The 20,364-nt window shown below is 42.9% G+C and overlaps 1 protein-coding gene across 7 annotated transcripts in view; it reads right to left on the bottom strand.

Annotated features, from left to right (window-relative positions):
* Positions 1-20,364, bottom strand: part of DENND1A (DENN domain containing 1A) — a 405,631-nt gene that overhangs the window by 198,821 nt on the left and 186,446 nt on the right. For 6 of the 7 annotated variants that reach the window (XM_081150732.1, XM_081150734.1, XM_081150736.1 and 3 more), the window contains 3 exons: positions 17,000-17,069; positions 14,270-14,350; positions 10,405-10,458 (listed from right to left, as the gene is read on the bottom strand). In XM_081150732.1, the coding sequence (XP_081006858.1) occupies positions 10,405-10,458; positions 14,270-14,350; positions 17,000-17,069 (205 nt within the window). Of the gene's footprint in view, positions 1-10,404; positions 10,459-10,582; positions 10,665-14,269; positions 14,351-16,999; positions 17,070-20,364 lie in introns of those variants that run through there. The other variant, XM_081150737.1, reaches the window with a different exon arrangement.

The following is a 20,364-nucleotide window of genomic DNA, read 5'->3' as shown; positions in this document are numbered from 1 at the left end:
CACACAATATAATCCCCTGAAAATGAAGGGGGTGGGGAAGGAAGGAACGCTATTGCCAGGGGTTGCAATTTATAATAATGAAAGATCTATAACCCATAAATTCAAGTAAACCAGGTAGATTTTACATGCAAAATAGCATGAAGTACTTTCCGACAATATGATGTATGGGTAGGGAATAAAATCAGGCACTTATCTTACAATTTATTATTGTTTGATTGGAGTACCAGGTTAACCATCGACCTTTATAAAGAGTGAGTTAATAGCTCCGTACACTGGCTACCTACCAAGTGCCAGGCACTATACCAGGTGCTGTGTATGTGTAATCTTATGCCATCTTCACGAAACCCCACTGAGGTATTATTCTTTTCAATGCATAGCTAAAGAAAGTCTGGGAGAGACCCAGTAACTGGTGGTCAGAATCTGAACTCAGAGTCAGCTCCACAGCCCATATGCTTTCCCTTACACTACACTGTCCCACTGAAGTACTTTAAACATCCACAATATATAAGGCTTTACATATTTTACTTCACTTAATCTTGAAACAACTCCTTGAACAGGTATTATTATCTCTGTATAAAGGTGGGAAAACAGAGGCATGGAGAAAGTGAAGTGCTCTGACCAAGGCAGACAGGAGGTGGGTGAGGCGCTATCTGGCCTTGGGGGCAGATCTGTCTCTAAATCATGTCCTTCCTTTTTGTTTGTTATAATTTTTTACCCTCATCCAAGGATATGGTTATTGATCTGGGAGGGAGGAAGGGAGGGAGATCGATTGGTTGCCTCCCACGTGCGACCAGACTGGGGACTGAATCTGGGTGTGTGCCCTGACCAGGAGTGGAACTCGCCACCCTTCAGTGTCCTGGACAACAACTGGGGCTGTGCTCTTCTTTTATGCCACTAAAACATTAGATAAAGTTGTATTCAGAAAAAGAAAGCACAGCATAGTAACAAAGAAGGACCAAAGTGCACCTAAGAAAGAGAAAAAACGTTTGTTAAAAATTAGCGTTACCCTATGTACTGAGTAATCCTTACGTGCCAGACAGCAGGCACTTTGTCTCAGTTCCCTCTGATCTTCTCAAAACCCTTGGGAAGGGCATTATCACCTCTGTTCTACAGGTGGGAAAACTGAGGCTCAGGAAGGTTAAGTAATCTTCCAAAGGTCACCCAGCTAGAAAGGGCCGTTTCAAAATCAGGTCTCCTGAATCCCAAACTCTTGCTCTAACCATCAATCCTACCTGCCTCTTAACAAACTTGAAAAGCCAAAGAAAACAAAAGGAAGGCAGTGAATTAGTCGACAGGCTTCTCTCTCACCCAGTGGACTGAGGATGCTGAGCTAATGATGTCAGGGTGGGGTTTGCTCTGAAGACAGTGACATGGCAGAGCTATTCTCGCAAACAAAAATACAAGGCCCTCAGCTGAGCATTTCAGTAAAATGCTTAACTGCTGATGAATTACATGCATTTTTCTTTTAGGAGAGGATGGAAGTAAAAAGAAAATAGAAATGAGGAGCTTAAAGAAGGCCAGAAAGCCCATTAGCACTTTTGACAGATCCAAAGATAACTCTGAAGCCACCAAAACGTGGCCTCAAGAGTCTGCCAAGAAGCTTCACGCTGGGTAGAAATATGTTACACAGCTTGCCGTCCAAATAAGGAGACACAGCGTCAGAGACAAACCCTGCGCCTTATTTTGGTGGAAGAAAAAAAATCACAAGGATACTTCTGTGGATGGGGAAGAGAACATCTCTGAAATAAAAACACCACTTGGCTGAGGCATAACCCCCAAGCCCAATAATCATGTTCTGAGAGATTCAGGTGCTTGTTCTTAAAACTCTACACAGGTACGTTAAAAATATGTAACATTTAGCCAAATTCTCTCTAAACTGTCATGTACTTTTTTTGGTATTTCTCATCCCATCTGTGCTGATTACCAAGATATTTGTGTCTAAACAGAAGCTGTCTTTCTTATCTGCTTCCTCCCCTGCCTCTTTCCTTCTGGGATGCCACTGCCTAGGCGGGTGGGAGTGGGTGGGAGTGGCGACAGCCCTGGGAAGCTTGCTCGGCCATGGGAGCACCTGGGAGGCAGAGTGGGCTTTGGAGGCAGTACAGGGGGCACCTGCAGTGCTGACCCAGCCTCATCTCAGAAGAAAACCCCTTGGAGAGAGGGGACTCCTTCCCCATGTCTTAAAGCATCTAGTGGCTTAAGCCACACCAATCCTCAACTTCTTAGACCTGCCCTACCTTTTCACACCCTAGGCCTTCACTTTTGCCGTTTCCTCTGCCTAGAATGCTCTTCTCTTCTTTAAGGACACCCACTTACTTTTCAAGACCCAGCTGAAATGTTACCTCCTCCAGGAAGGCCTCCTCAACTCATTTGTCAGGCTCCCCTTTGTGCTTCTATGGCAATATGTCTCTATCTTATAATAAAAACAGGCACTTATCTTACAATTTATTATTGTTTGATTGTAGTACCAATATGTTTTTGTCACTGGACTGAGGTCCCTTTGGGTAAGATAACATATCCTATCATCTAGCAGTTTGATGAAGGAATGAATCAATGAATGGAGAAAGCACCTGCCTGAAGACCACTGCTCCATAGTTGGAGTGTGAGCAGTGTGGTGTAGAAGGAAACACACCAGCCTGGAAGAGGGATGGATGGTATATTAGGAAGAACAGAGCATTTGACTTCAGAAAACCTGGGTCTGAGTTAGATGCAGTGGTCAATGACTCAGTAATGGTGAAGGGCCCACAGGAAAAGAATTTGCATTGGCGACCCAGTCAGATAAAATAGCTGGGGAGTGTGGGTGGGGCCTTTGAAAGGTATCTGTGGCTACATTTATTAAATGTGTAATAAAATAGGTAGCTTGTTCATCAGGTAATGGGCAGTGGGGAGAGGCTACACAGAAGCAGCTGTTCATTTCAGACAGGTCAATGGTATTTCTCAGATGGGTAAGATTGGAGTGTGGGGGATGGGGAAGAAGAGAGGCTTCCAGGACAAGCTGTCCTGGGTCAAGGCTGCAGGCAGAGCATACTGTGAGCTTGCATTTATAAGACACAAGGCGTGCCACTCCCCGAGCACTGTGCTTCAGTGGAACTGAGTCTTCAGCCTCCCATTCCTGTCTCTATAACCAGCCAACCAACAAACACTTATTTAACTCCCACTGTGTTTAGTGCTATCCTGGGAGCTGGACTTAACAGAGATGAATTAAACACGATCCCCATTTCCCAGGAGCTAAGTCTGGAGATGGGAGTGGCATGAGACCCAGAAACCCAGTGTTCGAAGTACTGTGGTCGAGGCTGCACATGTTCCAGGGCTGGCTAAGAAGGGCAGAGTCAACTCTGCAGGATGGATATGGGGAGAAGGCTGCGGAAGACTTGTCAGAGGAGAAGATATCTGGTCTGGGCCTCCCAAGAGGAGTTCACTCAGTGGACAGGGGGAGAAGGCTGTTCCAGGAAGAGGAAAAGGCAGGGAGGAGAGTGCAGGGCGGGGCGGGGGTTGGCATGGACATGACGACGACACATGCTGGGGCAGAGAAGCTGGGCCCAGATACTGTGGGAGCTGCTGAAAGATCATGACACAATCACATCTATGTTTCAGGAAGATCTTCCTACAGGTCTTATGGAGGAGGCACAGGAGAGGGCACAAGGAAGCAGGGCAATTGGTAAACAGCTACTGCCACATTCTGGGAAAGAATGATTAAAACAATCAAACTATTGAGATAAAAGCTTTGGATGTGGATGGGACAGATTTCTGTAAAGAGGAAACACAGGACTTGACAATGAGTTAGGCTTGGGAAGCAGGGTGGAAGAATCTGGATGACTGCTAGGCTTCCAGGTTACTGTGCACCACACCTGTCCACTTGCCCAGTTTATTTTAAGGGTGAGTCTATTTATTCAATGAAGGATCAATCTTCTTTCTAAAGAGCCAATAATCCTGCCGAGAATGGTATTGGCCCAGTGTCCTGGATTACAATGCCATCATGGCTAAGCCCAAATAACCACTCCCTTTATTCCTTGACAATTACTTCTCCATGTGTCTCCCCTGCTAGGAAAGGAAAACCTTGCTGAGAGAGACTAATTCCCAGTGCCCATTCTCAAAAAGGCTCAGTTTTCTCAGTGCCATTACCTTTTTAGGTTTAAGGATAGTTCTTTACTATTTATGGAGTTTAAGCATTATTTCAGTTACATATACCATTATGTGCTCCTAAGCATTTTTCTACCCAGCTAAAATTAATTATGGGCCCATTCTGTAGGGTTGGGTAATAGGGATACAGAGCTGGAAAGGGCCCCAGTCTGAGGGAGGTCTCTGGTTAGCGGGACACAGTAGCCTGGAAGGTGAGTTTCAGAAGAGGCACGTGCAGCACAAGCTCCTTAAGATCTCCCAGTTTCCATTTCTCATCTCTACAAAGAAACAGTGGTAATGGTGCCTTCTTTCTCGAACCCTCTGTGCCTCTAAATCAAGACAAAGAGGAAGAAAAGGCACCTGACAAAACCCCACTTCCCCCAGGGGAAGCCCCATAATGGCTGCTCGCTTCTAGCTGTCCCTGCTGGCTCCTGTGTGATCCAGGTGGCTGGGGACTTCAGGCCCACTGTGATCCACACCCGGGGTTAGGAAGCAGGTGGGGGTGGGGTGGTGATGGGGAGGTAGAATGGGCCGATACAGTGGGGCTTAGAGAAAAAGCGTCTTAGGTTCAGTACCTTAGGGAAATGAGATAATCCTCCAACCAAAGAGCCGACTCTAAGCTGGGTACTCCTTGGAGCCTTCGGAACAGATGCTAGTCCGCCCCACGGTCTGTCATTTTATTCGTCTTTGTGGCTTTCAGCTTCGTACACAGCATAGACGATAAAGACTTACTGTACTGTGTCTGGAACAGGCTTGCAAGGCAGGAGGCTTGGTTTTGACAATGGGTCTTATTTCCTGAAATAACTCCTGCTCAGATTATTTTACCATAATGTAAACCTTTCAAACCCTCAATTGGCCTTTTTAAAAGAAGAATTTAGGTTCTCTTAGTTGTGTGGCATTCTTAAAAGGGAATTATACATTTGGATTCTAAAATAATCTGTCTGAGAAAGGATCCCACAAACTCACATAAGCAATCAAATCAGAGAAGTGCATTATAGGAAAGAAAGCAGAGTTTACCCCAAGGCCAACTTTTCTCCCTTTAAGTGAATGGAAAAACCATTAGAATAAACAATTACCTGATAACTCTTAAGAGCAACAATGGAATTCTTTATAATCTCCGTACTTGATTATAGGGCTTCTACTACCACCCCAACTTTATTTGTGAACGTCACGATGAGTTCATAAATCTTTTCTGTGTCGTGGTGCATCTTTTGACAAAGTGGAGTCTGGGCAATGTAACATGTAACTGTCCACTTGAAATGCTTTCCTCGCATCATTAACCACTTGGTATGACACTGGCCAGATAATTAAGACAGGTTTGTTTAATATTCCAAATGATGGTCTATATGCTTACCCATTAATCAAAAGTATACTTCAAAACCTGGCCGCTAAAAAAATCCCTTCTACAGCCAGTTTACAATTTAATTATTACTACATATCTGTTCATGATCTGTGACTTTTTAAAATGCAGGTCAACTGTTTAAAATTTATAAAGATTTATGCTCATTTAATTATTGTCTGTATAAAATTAATTCCTACATGTGTTATCTTGATAGATAGAGAAAACCCTGATGAGCAATTACATGGTGGTAGTCTTTCAGTAAAAGGAAGAAAATATCTTTACAAAGAAATTGAAGAAATAAGGAGAATTAACTTCAACAGGCATCTGAAAGTGGAAAAAGTTAATTCTCTACCTTTGCTTTTTATTAATGTCTTGCAGATATAATGGTCCAAAAGCCAAGTGAGAGAAACTATTCTTTTTCCTTCTGAGGGCGGCTGCATTGCTCACCCATTTGTTCTATAAACATATATGGAGCATCTACTATGTTCTAGGTTCACTGCTAATTATGGAGACACAGTGATGAAAAAATACTGATCCCTGCCCTTGGAAGGAGAGAGGATATTAAACTAATATTCCCATAATTAATTACACTTACGATGAGTGATTTCTTAGAAGGGCACAGGGAGCCATGGAGCTGGAGGCCCAGGGCCCAGCAGCATCTCGGCGCTGGGGTCAGCCTGACCTGAGTGTGAACACTGGTTTCAGCATTTACTGGCTGGGCGACTAGCAGCAACTTACTTCTCTGGGCTTTATTTCCTCTTCAGAGCTCCTCAGGGACTACCACCCACAGGCTGCTGTGAAGTTCCACCGTGTCACACACAGGGCCTGATCTGATCCACAGTGGGTGCAAGCTCCTCTCTCTCATGTGAACCTTTCTCTGAAGCTGTCCAGAAGAACATGAGTGTCTGAAGATAGAATCATGTTCCATATCCCAAAGTCTTTTTACTGCTTTCTTTGCTTAGTTGCTAAAGTTCATCATGTCCCTTAGGGGGGATAATCAATAAATGTTTACACATGCCTCCCATATTACAGGCACCAGAGTCCTGGACTCCATTCCCTACATCATTTCCCAGCTTCACAAATTCTGGTGTTAATGGTGCCTGCTAAGAGACTTTTGTGGCCAAATATACATTCCATGAGAGGAAAAGCCCTAGTCTTCACAACCAAGAACATCAGCAAAAACCTAGGAAACACAAGCTAAATGAAGGAATGCTCCCTAGCCTCAAACACAACTCAGTCCTCAAGAATTCCAGGAAAGCCAGGGAGAGAAGGGAAGGAAAAGAACCCTCAAAAGCAGCATCTCTGTTGCATCAGGCATTGAACTTGGAACTTTACATTTAATACTTCATTTGTTCTTTTCATTTTTCCTTATCAGGTAAGAACATCAAGGCTCAGAGAATAGAAGTAAGTAGCCCAAGGTCCCAGAGTGGTGGAGCCCAGTGTCTGGCTGTCTCCAAAACTCATGTTCTTTCCACTACAGCATACTATGTCGTATTAACAACCCCATAGTTATTGCTTGTTTCAATTTGCAATGCAGCAATTTAGTCATTTTAAATTAATCCTTGAAAAATCACCAAGAGATTAAAATGCAAATTTCAACATGGCTAGAGCTCAACAGTGACTCTATGTCAAAAATCACACAAATTGGTCCTACAAAAGTTCAGCTTCTCCTTAGAGAAAAAGCCTGCCTGCTTCATTTCATATCTGAGCTATGAAAAATCGTTTCTTTTCCTTTTTCCTCGTGAATGTCAAAAGTCAACTATAGGGAGGCCGGGTGGGTGGGTGGGTGGGTGGGCATAATGGAAACAAAATGCTTTGGTTCCTTACAAACCTGGGTCACTACACTCTGCTTAGGAGCACGCCTTGGGCTAGTAACCTCAGGCCTGTGAACCATGGGTCCCTGTGTGTACAATGGGGCTCACATCTACCTCTCACAGAGAGGCTGGGAGGATTTAAGTGGAACCAGCATGTTAGAAGTCTGGAACGCTGTTATTATTCCTGCTTAGAAACAAACAAGGCCAGCCTTTTACCAGTTTGGAAAGGAGGATCTAGTGGGCAATGGTCATGCACAGGGACTTGGTTCATCAGTGGCCGAAACAGCAAAGAGAATGCAAAGTTTTTTAAATGGTGGGGGCACAGAGTACAGACAGGGATTGGAGGTGGGGCTATGAAAAAGACAGGTGTCGGTTTTTTTCCTCCTCTAAACTATTTCTAATTGTAGATTTGAAAATTAAGAAGTTATCAGATTTTCAGGTACTTTAAATTTTCCCAGTCCTTAAAAAATAAAATAAAATAAAAACCTAACCTAGGCAATAATTGTTACTATAATATTATTTATAATAATAAAGCCTTAGAAACAATCTAAATGTCTATTAGTAGGGGAAGCACAGTGGGGATTTTTCAGTAAAATATGGTAAATATTTCTCTTTTTTCTCTCCTGATACCATGTGGCCCCTCCACCCCCTGAAAAGTCACGGTAGAAGAATTTTAGAAGACATACCGGCCCCCCCTACACACACAAAAAAAACTAGAGAAGAGACAGTAATGGAAGAAAGATGTCAAGATTTTGGAAGCCAGGAAGCGGATGTTACTAAAGAAATGGTTCTCAACTTGGTTCATTTGTCCCCACGGGACATTTGGCAATAACTGGAGACATTTTTGGTTGTCACAGCTGGGGGGGGTGCTCTCATCATATAGTGGGTAGAGGCCAGAAACGCTGCTAAACATCCCACAATGTACAAGGACAGTCCCACACAACAGAACGTTATTTGGCCCACCCTGGCTGGTGTGGCTCAGTTCGTTGGGTGTCCTTCCATGTATCAAGGGGTTGCTGGTTTAGTTCCTAGTCATGGCACATGCCCGTTTCGGGCTTGATCCCCAGTAGGGGGCCGTGCAGGAGGCAGCTAATTGATGTTTTGCTCTGACATTGATGTTTTCCTCTCTCTCCCTCCCTTCCTCTAAGAATCAATAAAAGAATACAAATAAAATAAATTATTTGGCCTAAGCTGTCAAGAGTGCCAACTGAGGTTGAAAAACTAAAGAACACTGACTTGGTGGCCCAGAAAAGGCTGAACACTAAGGGTGGGGCCAGGAAATAGGGAAGCAAGTATCAAGGCCAATTCACACCAAGGAACTCCAAAAAGGTTCAGGAATCGAGGCACCAGACCTCTGAAGGCTAGGAGAAGGGTGCCAATAAAATTAAGAGTAATTTGATCCCAAGATTCTCCTTTCCCAGCTCACTCAGCTAGTCAACTGGCGTTTTAGCACCCCTCTGGAAAATAAACATGTACTTTCTATAGGAACTAAACCAGAAAGGCTTGGGGTACACCAGGTGTAGCTGAAAACTGAGGATAAAGCATTACATAAAAAATGGGGGTGTTGAATAAAATTATACATGCTAAATGTTGATATTCCATGACCCACTGCCTCAATGTTTTAATGGTAATGAACTTCCTCTCTCTAGCAAGAGAAAACCAAAAAGATTCTGATATTGATATTTAAGAACCTCCTACCCCAAGAACCCCAAGTAGCCAGGCCTCTGATCCATTAGCTACAATAACAAAACTTCATTAATTAAACTTGATTACTTGACATTTATAATTTGTCTGCTCTATAAAAAATATTTAAAAGAACTTCCTTCCTGTGAATCTGTAGTAGCTATGGAGAAATATACCACCTATTCCAGTATTTTAAAAAAGTAATCAAGTATATACCCCAAAGAACTGAAAGCAGGGACTTAAACAGATGTTTACACATCAGTGTCCGTAGTAGTGTTCTTCACAACAGCCAAAAGGTGGAAACAACCCAAGTGTCCACTGATGGATGAGCAAAATGTAGTATATTATATACATACTATGAAATATGATTCCACTGTATGAAAGGAAATTCTGACACATGCTGCAACATGGGCAAACCACAAAGGCATTATGCCAAATGAAATAAGCCAGACACAAAAGGACAAATATTGTATGCTGAGGTGCCTAGAGCAGTGGAATTCATAGAGACAGAAAGAATAGTATTTGCCAGGGGCCGGGGAGAAGGGGGGGAGTGAAGAGTTGTTGTTTAATGGACTGTTTAATGCATACAGTTTCAGTTGGAGAAATGAAAAGGTGCAGGGGATGGATATTGGTAATGGCTGCACAACAATGTGAATGTGTTTACAACAATGAAATATACACTGAAGGATGACTAAAATGATAAATTTTACGTTATGTATATTTTGTCACAATTTTTAAAAAGTAATCAAGTGCCTAAGTGGTGGTGATTTTCTATTTAATTCTATATAGCACTATTTATAATCTGAGTAAAACATTTTGAAAATGTATCTTTGGCCTGTCATCCAGCCTGCCGGAGTGCAAACATTAACCTCTGCCCCCTCAGACTCAAGTTCACTGCTTTTAAGTCTTTAAGAAATAGAGATGGGGGTCCCCACACTTATACCCACAAATACTTTATTTTACTCTCTTAAAAATGAATATAGAAATGTAGTAGAAATATAATTCTACTTTAGTAAATCTAGCCTAATAAAGAAATATCTATATGGAAACATTTTACTTATAATAGGAAAAACTAAAACCCACCTATATGCAAAACAGTGAGGAAATAGCGAAGTAAACTATATAGCAAATGGGATACTATGCAACCAACAAAATGATTCTTACGAGTGAGATGGAAAAATGCTTATGGAAAGGTGACTCACTATGCAAAGAAGACATTCTAAGAAGACTAGAATGAGACGTCAGCATGTTAATAGGCAATTGCCTTTGAGAAATATGAATAATAATCCCTCCTTATCTTTATACTTTTGATACTTTTCAGATATTCTCTACTTGTTTTTGCTTTTATAATGCATTATTTTATAATGGGAAAATATATTTTTTTCTTTTCAAAATAAGTTAAACACAAAAGAGAATAAAAATTTAAATTTTTTCTTCCCAAGTACTCACATTCTCAGGTATGCTGGGAAGTTCTCTGGTATCAGGCACAGTAAAATAAGAATGCTGGAAAAGAAAAGTAAAAGCTATTTATTTTTGCAAAAATATGCAACAAGCACATTATTCAGAAATCAGGCGAATGATCTGAAGATAATTCCTTACTCAGATGCGGAAACAGAGTTTCACTCACTGGAAATGTCTACAGAATATTTTCTTTGGATAATGCCGGATTAAAGCCAGATGCATCAAATCATCGGTTTGGTAGATGGAGTTCTTTTCTATGAGAGCTGAACTACTTTGGGAGATATAAATGAACTCAAAGAGGTTAAAGGCTAAATTCCCATACGATGTTTGCAGGTTTCTGAACACAACAAAGCTGCGGACTTCATAATTTATTGTTCAATGAGGCAAGTGGACTCTAGGGACCAGATATCACTAGGTTCACTCAACAATGGTCTTTACTAACCAAACCTGCCATTTCATTTCAGCATCTGAGATTATATCCATCTATAGGCTGCGGGCAAAACCTGCCCCAAAGGCCCAAGTGATGTTAAGGACAGCTCCAGCTGAAGGACAGCCGCACCGAGACCATTCCAGGTGGCTAACAGTGGAGAATTTCTCTCCACTATGCATGCTCTGCAAATAAGCCTCCTGACTTCTAGCGCAATCTCCAGCTCAGTGGAATTGAAAACCTGACCAGTTCAAAGAACTTTCAAGGAAGCATCGCTATGTGTGTAACAAGCATGTGTCCCTGAGTTAAATGACAACAGGGTGAACAGATGATACCTCCTCTGTGCTACGAAAGACTCAGAGGACAATGGCAAGCAGGAATGGAGAGAATTGGTGCTGGTCAATTAAAGACAGGACTGTGCAAAGGCCAGGAAAGGTCACATGCAGAAAAGGTCAGCTTAGCCACGGCCTAAGTTCAAACCTGGACCCCCAGGTGACATTTCAGGAAGTCCCCCGTCCCACCATTCTTGGGTAATTGCAAAATAAGTTGCTCTCTAGAAAAATGAGTTGTATAATCGTCCTAAAATGAAAGGCACAGGGGACAACTTTCATAATGACAATGACAACAATAATACTATGAACTGTTTGCCTAATATTCAACAGATATCTATTTAATACCTGCTACATTGGAAGCTTTATGCCAAGTACTTTAGAAATAGTATCTCTAATTCCCATAACGAATTTTAAGGTAGAAATGATCTTCACATTGCAAACAGGTAAATTAAGGCTTAGAGAGGTGAAGTAACTTGTGAAGGTCACACAGCTTGTAGGTGACAGAACCAGGACTGAAACCAGGTCTGGATAATTAGAGCTGTGCTCTTTCCACTATAACAGGCTGTTTTACCTGTGCTTCTGATGTGCAAATTATAGCTAAAGCCACCTGAATTAAAATAATAAACTAAAAAGTAAAAAAATATATATAAAAAGATAACTTTAAAAAAACCCTCCCCAATGCATTATTCCAATGTCTGTGGTCTGTGCCAAAATATTATCTATGAAGTATTACAACAAAAATTGTGCAGCATGGAAACTGGTCAACAATTCAATTTAACAATAAGGATTAAAAGAATAAAAGTAAAATACAAGATTAAATTTGACACCAAATTTACCAACTTCTATCCAAATGGCTAGAAGGGAGTCCCAGGAAATGCTCAGTAATGGATGTCCACATGGGAATGGAGTCATAAAATAATGGTTGGCACAGTGAAGGGAAAGAACACAGACCACAAAGCCGACCACTTAACAGCTATGTGATTTTAAGCCAACTTCATTTAATAGCTCAGAACCTCAGTTTCTGAATCATAGTATCTACTTCAGAATCGTCATGAAGAACAGTTATATATGTGAAGTACCTAGCATTCCATAAGTGGTATTTTAATAGAAAATTATTACTGTTGCTCTCCACTGCTAGTTTACATTTCCATCTTTCTCAATCACCTGTTTCAGACACACAGAAATACTCTCTTGTGACTAAAGGCAAAAAACATCCAGAATTGCCATTTTATCAACAATTCAGGCTTTCTGATCTAGATGAGATTAGTGCTTCAAAATCAGAAATGCCACATGGAGAAAGGAATTCCTTGTGAACAGGAAAGAAAAAAAAAAATCTGCCTTTAGAGACGCAATGGATTGTAACTAGTGAGCAAATGCATCTCCCAAACCAAGTAGTCACCAAGCTGTCCTTTGAGATTCTGTCTTGCTCCATCACCCATGAAATGCTGGGACCAGAGGAGGTCAGAAACATTCCTAGAAACCACTGGCATGAAACAGCTGCACCCTCCCTACAGTTTCTACTGCCCCTGCGATCGTTTGTCCTTGAGGCCTGGCAGCCCCTCGGGAGAAGGAGTGGCCCTTCCTCCCCAGCAGCTGGTGACACAGCCAGGCTACTCCACAGCTACCTGTCCAATGTCATTACAGACTGAAGTGGTGGGATCAAGCTGCTTAGGAAGAGGGACAGCAGCAAAGGCAAGGTGGCTTAGCTGTACGGTGATGTTTGGGGCAGGTTTAAAGCTCATTTCATCTTCAGGACAGTTTTCCTTACATGAATTTCTGCAACAAGGTTCCTTTCCTTCCTATGCTCTATTAAAATGAGCAAAAACCTCTACAAATTCCTTTTTTCCTTCCTTCTTTCCTCCCTTTCTTTCAACACTCACGGTCTAGTGGAAAGAACATAGGCTTGGAAGTTAGCCCCGAGTTTAAAAACCCCAATCTTCTCCCAATTAACCACATAACCTTGGAGGAGCAAGTACGTTTTCCTCTCTATGCCTCATCCATACAGTGGGAACGCCAACATCTATTTGTAGTTGTTGTGCATACTAGAGAGGCATACTTGGCATAAACGAGGCACTTAATAAATAGATTTATTATTAGTTGTTAATAATAGTGCTTTCAATTAGATCATCACGAAAACAAAACACCTATAAGATATGTCCATTTGCTTTAAGAGAACAAATACCAAGATAATAACCACTGAGTACCAACACTGTACTTGGTTCTAGTGAAGCTGAAAGATGAAACTTTTTAAACGTTCAGACCACACAACAGAGTAGAAATAGGCCCTGTATGATCAACAGCTGGCCAAAGGATGTCCATCTGAGAATACTGATGGAGGTGGTGACAGGTTTGACCCAGAGAATTAGAGGATTCCAGTAACTGAAATATGGAAGCACACATATCACTCATATCACTGGCAAAACTATGACTGGAACTGAAATCTTCCAATTTGTAGTTCAGAGGATTTTTCACCCTAGCACACTACAGAATGTGTAGCATGTATATGAAAGAGTTCAAGAAAGTTACTGTAGGCCAGGAACTATGCCCGGCACTCTCCATCCCTGTCCTTGGCCGGGGGGAGGGGGCGGGAGATAGGAAAACAGAGCGTTCCAGCGTGGTGTGACTGAGTACTGCTAAGTGTACAAGATACTTGAGACAAAGAAGAAAACTGTAACAGAGCCTTGGGCAGTGTCGGGGAGAATTTCTCAGAATTAAATCTGAATTGATTTCTGAAGGGTGAACATGGGGTACCCTACTAGGGGAGAGGTGGTGTTGAAAGCTCAGGGGACAGCAAGATGGGCTTCAGCAAAAGGGCATGCACAGCAATGCTGGGGGGCGAAGTGTGAGGCAGGACAGGAGATGCCAGTGATGGGCTGAGGAGCCTGGGGGCATTTGGGACACATTGCTCACGGAATCCCAAAGAAGTGAAGAAATGCAACTCCCTGGCCTACCTTGAACCCAGAGGTCTCAGAGTGCCTGGGGATAGGAGTGGGGAAGGTACAGATGACAGAAGACAACTCTGTTTGGCCAAGTCCTTCTTACTGTTCACAGTGAAATGGTTTTTCTGTGATTACTGATGTTCTGCCCCACTTACCACGCTGAGATGAACAGACACTCCTGGGTCAGGGATGGGAAGTTTGTGCAGAGTTTCGAGAAGCTCATTCCACTGACTCTCCTGAAAGAAATAAAAGGCCTCAGTAACCAAATCAAGGCTGAGCCCTTAGAAGCCTGCAGGGAGGTCTGGGCACACAGCAAGCTGGGGGTCCTCATGACTGAGGGGCTGAGGAGGGGCTGGCTCCAGTACAGGAACAGGTTTGATATTTAAGTAAGGTTGGACAAAAGACACTGCTTATGGCTCAATATAAGAGCCAACTAGATCCTCCCACACCAAGTTTGACATTTTCTACTCAGTGAGACACCTACCATGACCGCCTTTTATGGATCATGTACCATAAGCTCTCAGCAAATCTATCCTCTCAACTCCATAGCAACAACTTTTAAATGCAAACAATCCTAGCTTAGAGGGCAGGGGTGGTGGAGAGAAATAACAATGACACTGTAGATCTTGTCTTCATCATCATTACCCTCAATTAATTTTATTGAGTGTTCACTGGGTACACATGGCAGCCTCCAATTATGGAAAGTTAAAAATGAACTACGTACAACAGCATGCAATATAGGATGATGGCTGTGCATTTTAATTAGTGAAATGAAATACAAAGCAGTACAAATTATCTGACTGAAAACAGATTCACCTTTAAAATGCTCAAAAGAACACTTATAGAATTATCCGAAAGCAACTTCTCCCATCCTGCGGCATTCTCTATGTTAATATACTAGTAATATGCTCACCTGTGTGTTCTTTTTTAAAATCTATACGATCCTCACAACTACCCCACTTTACAGATTGGAAACCGAGGCTCTGAAAGGTGAAGCCACTTGGCTCAAATCAGCCAGTTAGTAAGGTGCTCAGCCAGGAGCAGAGCCCTCTCTGCTGCTGGGCAGCTGTTTTTGGTAGTGAATTTAAAGGAAAGGAAAAGACAGGATGGGCTGAGATTAAAAGCCTGTTTTAATCTGAACTGATAAAATACTAAAGTTTCTCACAAAGGAGAGAAATGTATGTGTGCATGCAGCAACATGTTCTATTTTGCTCTGAAACAATTTCAAATTTAAAGAACAATTTGTAGAACAGTACAAAAATTTTTATTTTCCAAGCTATTTGAGAGTGAGTTGCTAACATTCTGCCCCATCATCTAGAAATACAAAGAATATTCCCCTACATAACCACAATTAATCAGTAAAATCAGGAAATTAACACTGATACGACACTACCATCTAATCCTCAGAGCCCATCAAGTTTTGTCAACTGCCAATCATAGCAAAATAATCCAGTTCAGGGTCACAGACTGCCTTTAGTTACAACTCTCTAGTCTTTATCAGTCTGGAACAGTTTCTACTGTTCCTAGATTTGTATGAACTTGACAGTGAGACCAGTCATTTTATAGAATAACCCTCAATTGTCTGTTTTCTACTGATTCAGATTTCCCTCTCCCTAACCCCAATATTACTGAATATGGTACTCTTTTTATGGGACATTTCTCAGAATTAGTGTTCTATAGAAAACATGAGGGGGAAAATGTCTCTAGCATTTAATAATAACGTATCACTTCAATTTAAAAACTTAGGCCATTTACAAAAAGGAAAATATAGGAAGTTAGACATATGGACAAATATTCAACTCACTAAAAAGTCAAAGAAACTGAGACTTGTTCACTTTTCAAGTAAGCAATAGACTCAACAAATAATACTGGAGAGAGCATGGTGACTCAGGTACTCTGCTCATTGCCAGTAAAGGGTGTTTTTAAAGAAAAAGCACAATTCTTTTGGAAAGCAGTTTGGCAAGTGTTCTAAAAATGTTTATGTCCATTGACCTTACAAAGGGCCATCTGAGATTCTACTCTTAAGGAAACAATCCAAAATGAAGAAAATGCTTTATGCTCAAAGATACTAATGGCTGTAATTATATTAATGAAAAAAATCCCAAATAAGAAAAACTCCCAACAATAGGAAAATGTTTCAGTAAATCAAGGTTCATGATATAATGCTATGCAGCCATGAAAAATGTTTAACATGATTTTCCCAGCATGGGGGAAATGCTTCGGTTATTATGGTACCTGGTAAAAATATGGTAAAAATGTGGGCAACAGAAGTCTAACTACAGCTCCAGCTGACCCTTGGCATCCATGGAAGATACTTGAGCGTGCTGCTTCTTCCAGAAGCATGGTAAGATGTAGCTGAGCTTCTTAACTAATTTTCAGACCCTTAAAAAAAATACTGGAAAAGCACAACAAAGCCTTACTGAAATGGGAACTCGGACAGCTGGCTAGGTCCCTCGCCAGTTACGTGTTTTACTCACAAATCCCAGCTTTGCAGCATGACATGCGCAATTCCGATTTGTGCCTCAGTAAAATTATAACTTAATACATGTCACAACTTTCTAGGGTTGCTTGGAACTATTAGATATTGTGAATATTAACCCTGTGAATGCTAAGGACCTACTAATTTATATTTAATTCAAAAAGTAAAGGAAGAAAACATTCCAAGGTGCTTATTCGGGTGGGGGTGGGGTGGGGGCGCAGCACAGAACATGGAGGAGCAATTTTCCCCTCTCCTTCCTACTAGTTTCTGAATTTCCCATATTTTCTATGATGAGCATGCATTACATTCTGGGTAAAAATTTTGGTGAAATATACAGCATATACTACTTGTATAATCATAAAAGGTAATTAAAATTTACTCGTTAAAAAGAATAGAAGACAAATACCTGTCCTTTTGTCGTGTAATCTGCCAAGATGTTAAGTAGCTTATAAAATACTTCAAACCACGGGAGATAGCTGGGCAAGAGAAAATACACGAAATATTAGTATGCAGGTCAAAAATTTTAACCAGAAGTGAATTCAAGGCTGGTACATTTCAGTTTTTCTCTGCATCCTAGTCTTCCTGTCATAGTCTGTGCTGGAAACACAGACTGGTGAAATGCTAATTATTTCTAGGATTTTAAAAAATTGCCTGGATAAGATGGAGGATTGAATGTTTATTATAAATTATTCCCATGCCTCAGAGCCAGAACAGGTTCATAGAGAAGACATTCAAAGCCGCCTCTGCAATCAGGAACTATCTCTGAGTAGCCCCAGGCCTCCCCCACCACACCCACCTTTTCCAGGAAAGCTTCTCTTCAAGTTCCTCCTGATTAGACACACACAGCCACACATACACGCAGCACTTCCAGGCTGGCAGCTGCAAGTTGTCCCAAAGGCCCCATGAGCCCAAAACCATTCATACTGTTACACCAAACATTCTATAACACACCCTCTCCCTACTTATTGTGGGATGAGCACTAACTCTCCCTCCCCACTGCCCTCCACTGGGTCCTATCATGCCCCTTAAATCTGACAGCAGCATGGACCTGACCATAGTCCATCCTCTGTGTTGCTCTTAGAATGAATGCTCTTTGTAAAATGCAAATCTAAGTGGCACACTGGATTAAATTCCTGCAGCCAACCCATTGCTGCAGGACTTCTTAGGATGGCGTGCAAGGTTTTCCACTGTCAGGCCCTTGACTGCCTCTCTGGCTGTCATCTCTCGACTTCCCCTCACTCCGAGCATGCGTAGGCGACCTCAAACCTGCCTGAGCTAGTCTAAACTTGGCTCCTTTCTCCCTCTGACCTTCCTGGTCTAGTCTAGCTGATGTCTACTCATCCTCTTAACAGTACCCCAGCCCCTCCCTGCCTCTCATGCCCTCTTCCATGCTGCCCTGGGCATGTGCCTACTCTTGTTATAACACTCCACACACCATGTGGCACTCAGTGGTGTCTGTCTTCCCAACAGACTGGGCAAACAGAGAAGAAAGATCCCATCTTTCTTCACCTTGTCCTCCCAGGGCCAAGCATGCAGCCAGCATACCATCAATGCTCAGGGCTGACTCAACAAACAAAACCAAACAAAGACTAACAGCAAAGGTGCTGCAGAACTGTTGCTGAAATACATCCCCACTCCCAAGAAGTTGTGTCACTTAATGTAAGTAGCTTTATTCTCCATATGAAACTCTCCGAAACGACATCAAATAGTCATGTGAGACGTGCTGTACCAAGCGCTGGCCGGCCTGCTCGCATCCGCCCTGCTGAGCTGACAGCGTCCGCTGCTGATAGAGCTGGACGCGGACGGGAGAGCCGGCCCAGCCCGACCCCATCCTGCCAGGCGGAGGGAAATCAGCGCCCGGCACAGATTACCAGCCGCGACGCTGAGGGTAATATATGAAGTGAGAGGCAACAGAGAGGACAGATAAAGTGCACAGTTCCCTATCACTAACGTCTGTCTGAAGCCGGCACATGCTACTGTAAAATTTAAGTAGTTTATCAGAATATACTGATAAGCAACTTAACTTTTCACTTCTACGACAGCATTATCACTTATGTTAATATGTTTCAATCAGCTCTGGCAGCTGCATGTTGACTATTACAGAGCAAACGACTGCTGCCACTTTGCACGGCATCCACTCTGGCAGAGCGATGGAAACATTCAAGAGGGATTAGGGAGGAGATAAATTTCCCCCTTCCTAGTCTGTTAAATAAACCTCAGCTGAGCTAAAAGCCAGTCTAGTAGAAACAATAAATCGCCTCAGAAGAAAACCCTTGCCCAGATTAGAGGACTCTTAGTAAACAAATTCAACAAAGGATTACAATTTTTTTTTCCTGAAAGAAAAAACACCGCTAGTTAAATCTAGGAACTGACAATCAGGAAGGAGGATTATAAAAAGCAAGAAGAGAAAGTATTCCTTGCAAGGACTGTGGCCTCATATTAATAAGAGACAAGTGAACTCCTTTTAGGAATACTGATGAAGTGGCTGGGGTAGGCTGGGTTCCCTGATAATTTAGGACTCGGCATACGTGGCAGTGGTTTTGGCCACTATGTTCAACTGACCAGCTTGGGCTGGAACATCCAGCCTCCCTGTGCCCCTGCCCCTGACCCTGCTATGAAAGTGAAGGAAGGTGACGGCAGGACGGCCTGGCACATGGCAGACAGTGCCCAGGTTCGCGCTCAGCCTCAGCCTCAGCCTCAGCCTCAGCAAATCGATTCTTGGCTACGCTACGCAGAACCCTCGGCGCCCAAGGTTTCATCGTTACCCTGGAAATCAGCCATTTCTTTCCCCCTTTGGCCTGACTGGACACAACTGCTCTCCACATGTTGTCCCCTGTGCACTGACAGATGAATACCTAGTGATGGCAGTGTTAAGGTCTGAAACCCAAACCCAGCTGTCTTCTTCTTCAAAGGCCCCCCCTTCCCCTGCTGGGAGGCCAGGCTCACAGCTGAACTTCCTCCAGGGCCGCTTCCTGTGCCGCTTCATTAGCGCTGGCACAACAGCTTCGCGCCGCCTGAGCCCGCAGGTGAGGCTGGGGAGACCCTCCGCTCCATTCCGCGCTTGTCTGTCATCATGGAGTAAACACGCTTCCCAGTCCAGGGACAGGAAACAAACACCCCATTATGCTGCTCCTCCCCGACGTCGAAAGGCGCTCCGACCATCCCTGGGCCTGCTCCACTCACAACCGCGAGAGTCCTCACCACAGAGCATCACTGTACGGTGGGCGCAGGCCAAAGCTGGGGCCCAAAAGACAAGTACAAAGGGTCCCTGTACTCAAGCAGGCCTTGGTCCCCGTGGGAAAAAGAGGCACATATACAACAAAGTGCGATAGTTTGGGTCCGGAGGAGGAGCTGGGACTCTTTCCCAACTATTTTATGTGGCTTAGGCTTTTGGTCGATTATAAAGTTATAATGGAGCATTATCATGACCCAATCAGCAGAGCCCTGATGGGGAAAAGGCTGCTTCCCAGGCACTGGCGGGGATCCAAGCTTCTCTCACTAAACTGTATCCCAGGTAACTTGGGCCCAGGCTCTGCCCCCACTCCCAGGCCTGACAGTCAAATGGAGAGGCTTCTGTCTGTGTAAGACAACACAGTCTTAAACCAAAGTAGTGCCTCCCTGGGGAGGACTCACAGCAGAGCTCTACTCACATCTAGAATAATGCTTTCCAGGCTAAGAAGAGGGGCATGAAACAGGGCCTTGCATTGTTTTTGGTGACTGCCCACTGTCTGAGCTCTTTCTTCAAATTCCACCTTGGGTACTCCAGGGGAG

The sequence above is a fragment of the Miniopterus schreibersii genome, assembly GCF_964146895.1.
Source record: "Miniopterus schreibersii genome assembly, chromosome: 11".
Taxonomy (NCBI): Eukaryota; Metazoa; Chordata; class Mammalia; order Chiroptera; family Miniopteridae; genus Miniopterus; species Miniopterus schreibersii.
Note: the sequence above shows the minus strand (reverse complement) of the source record. Positions and strands in the feature narration are given on the sequence as shown.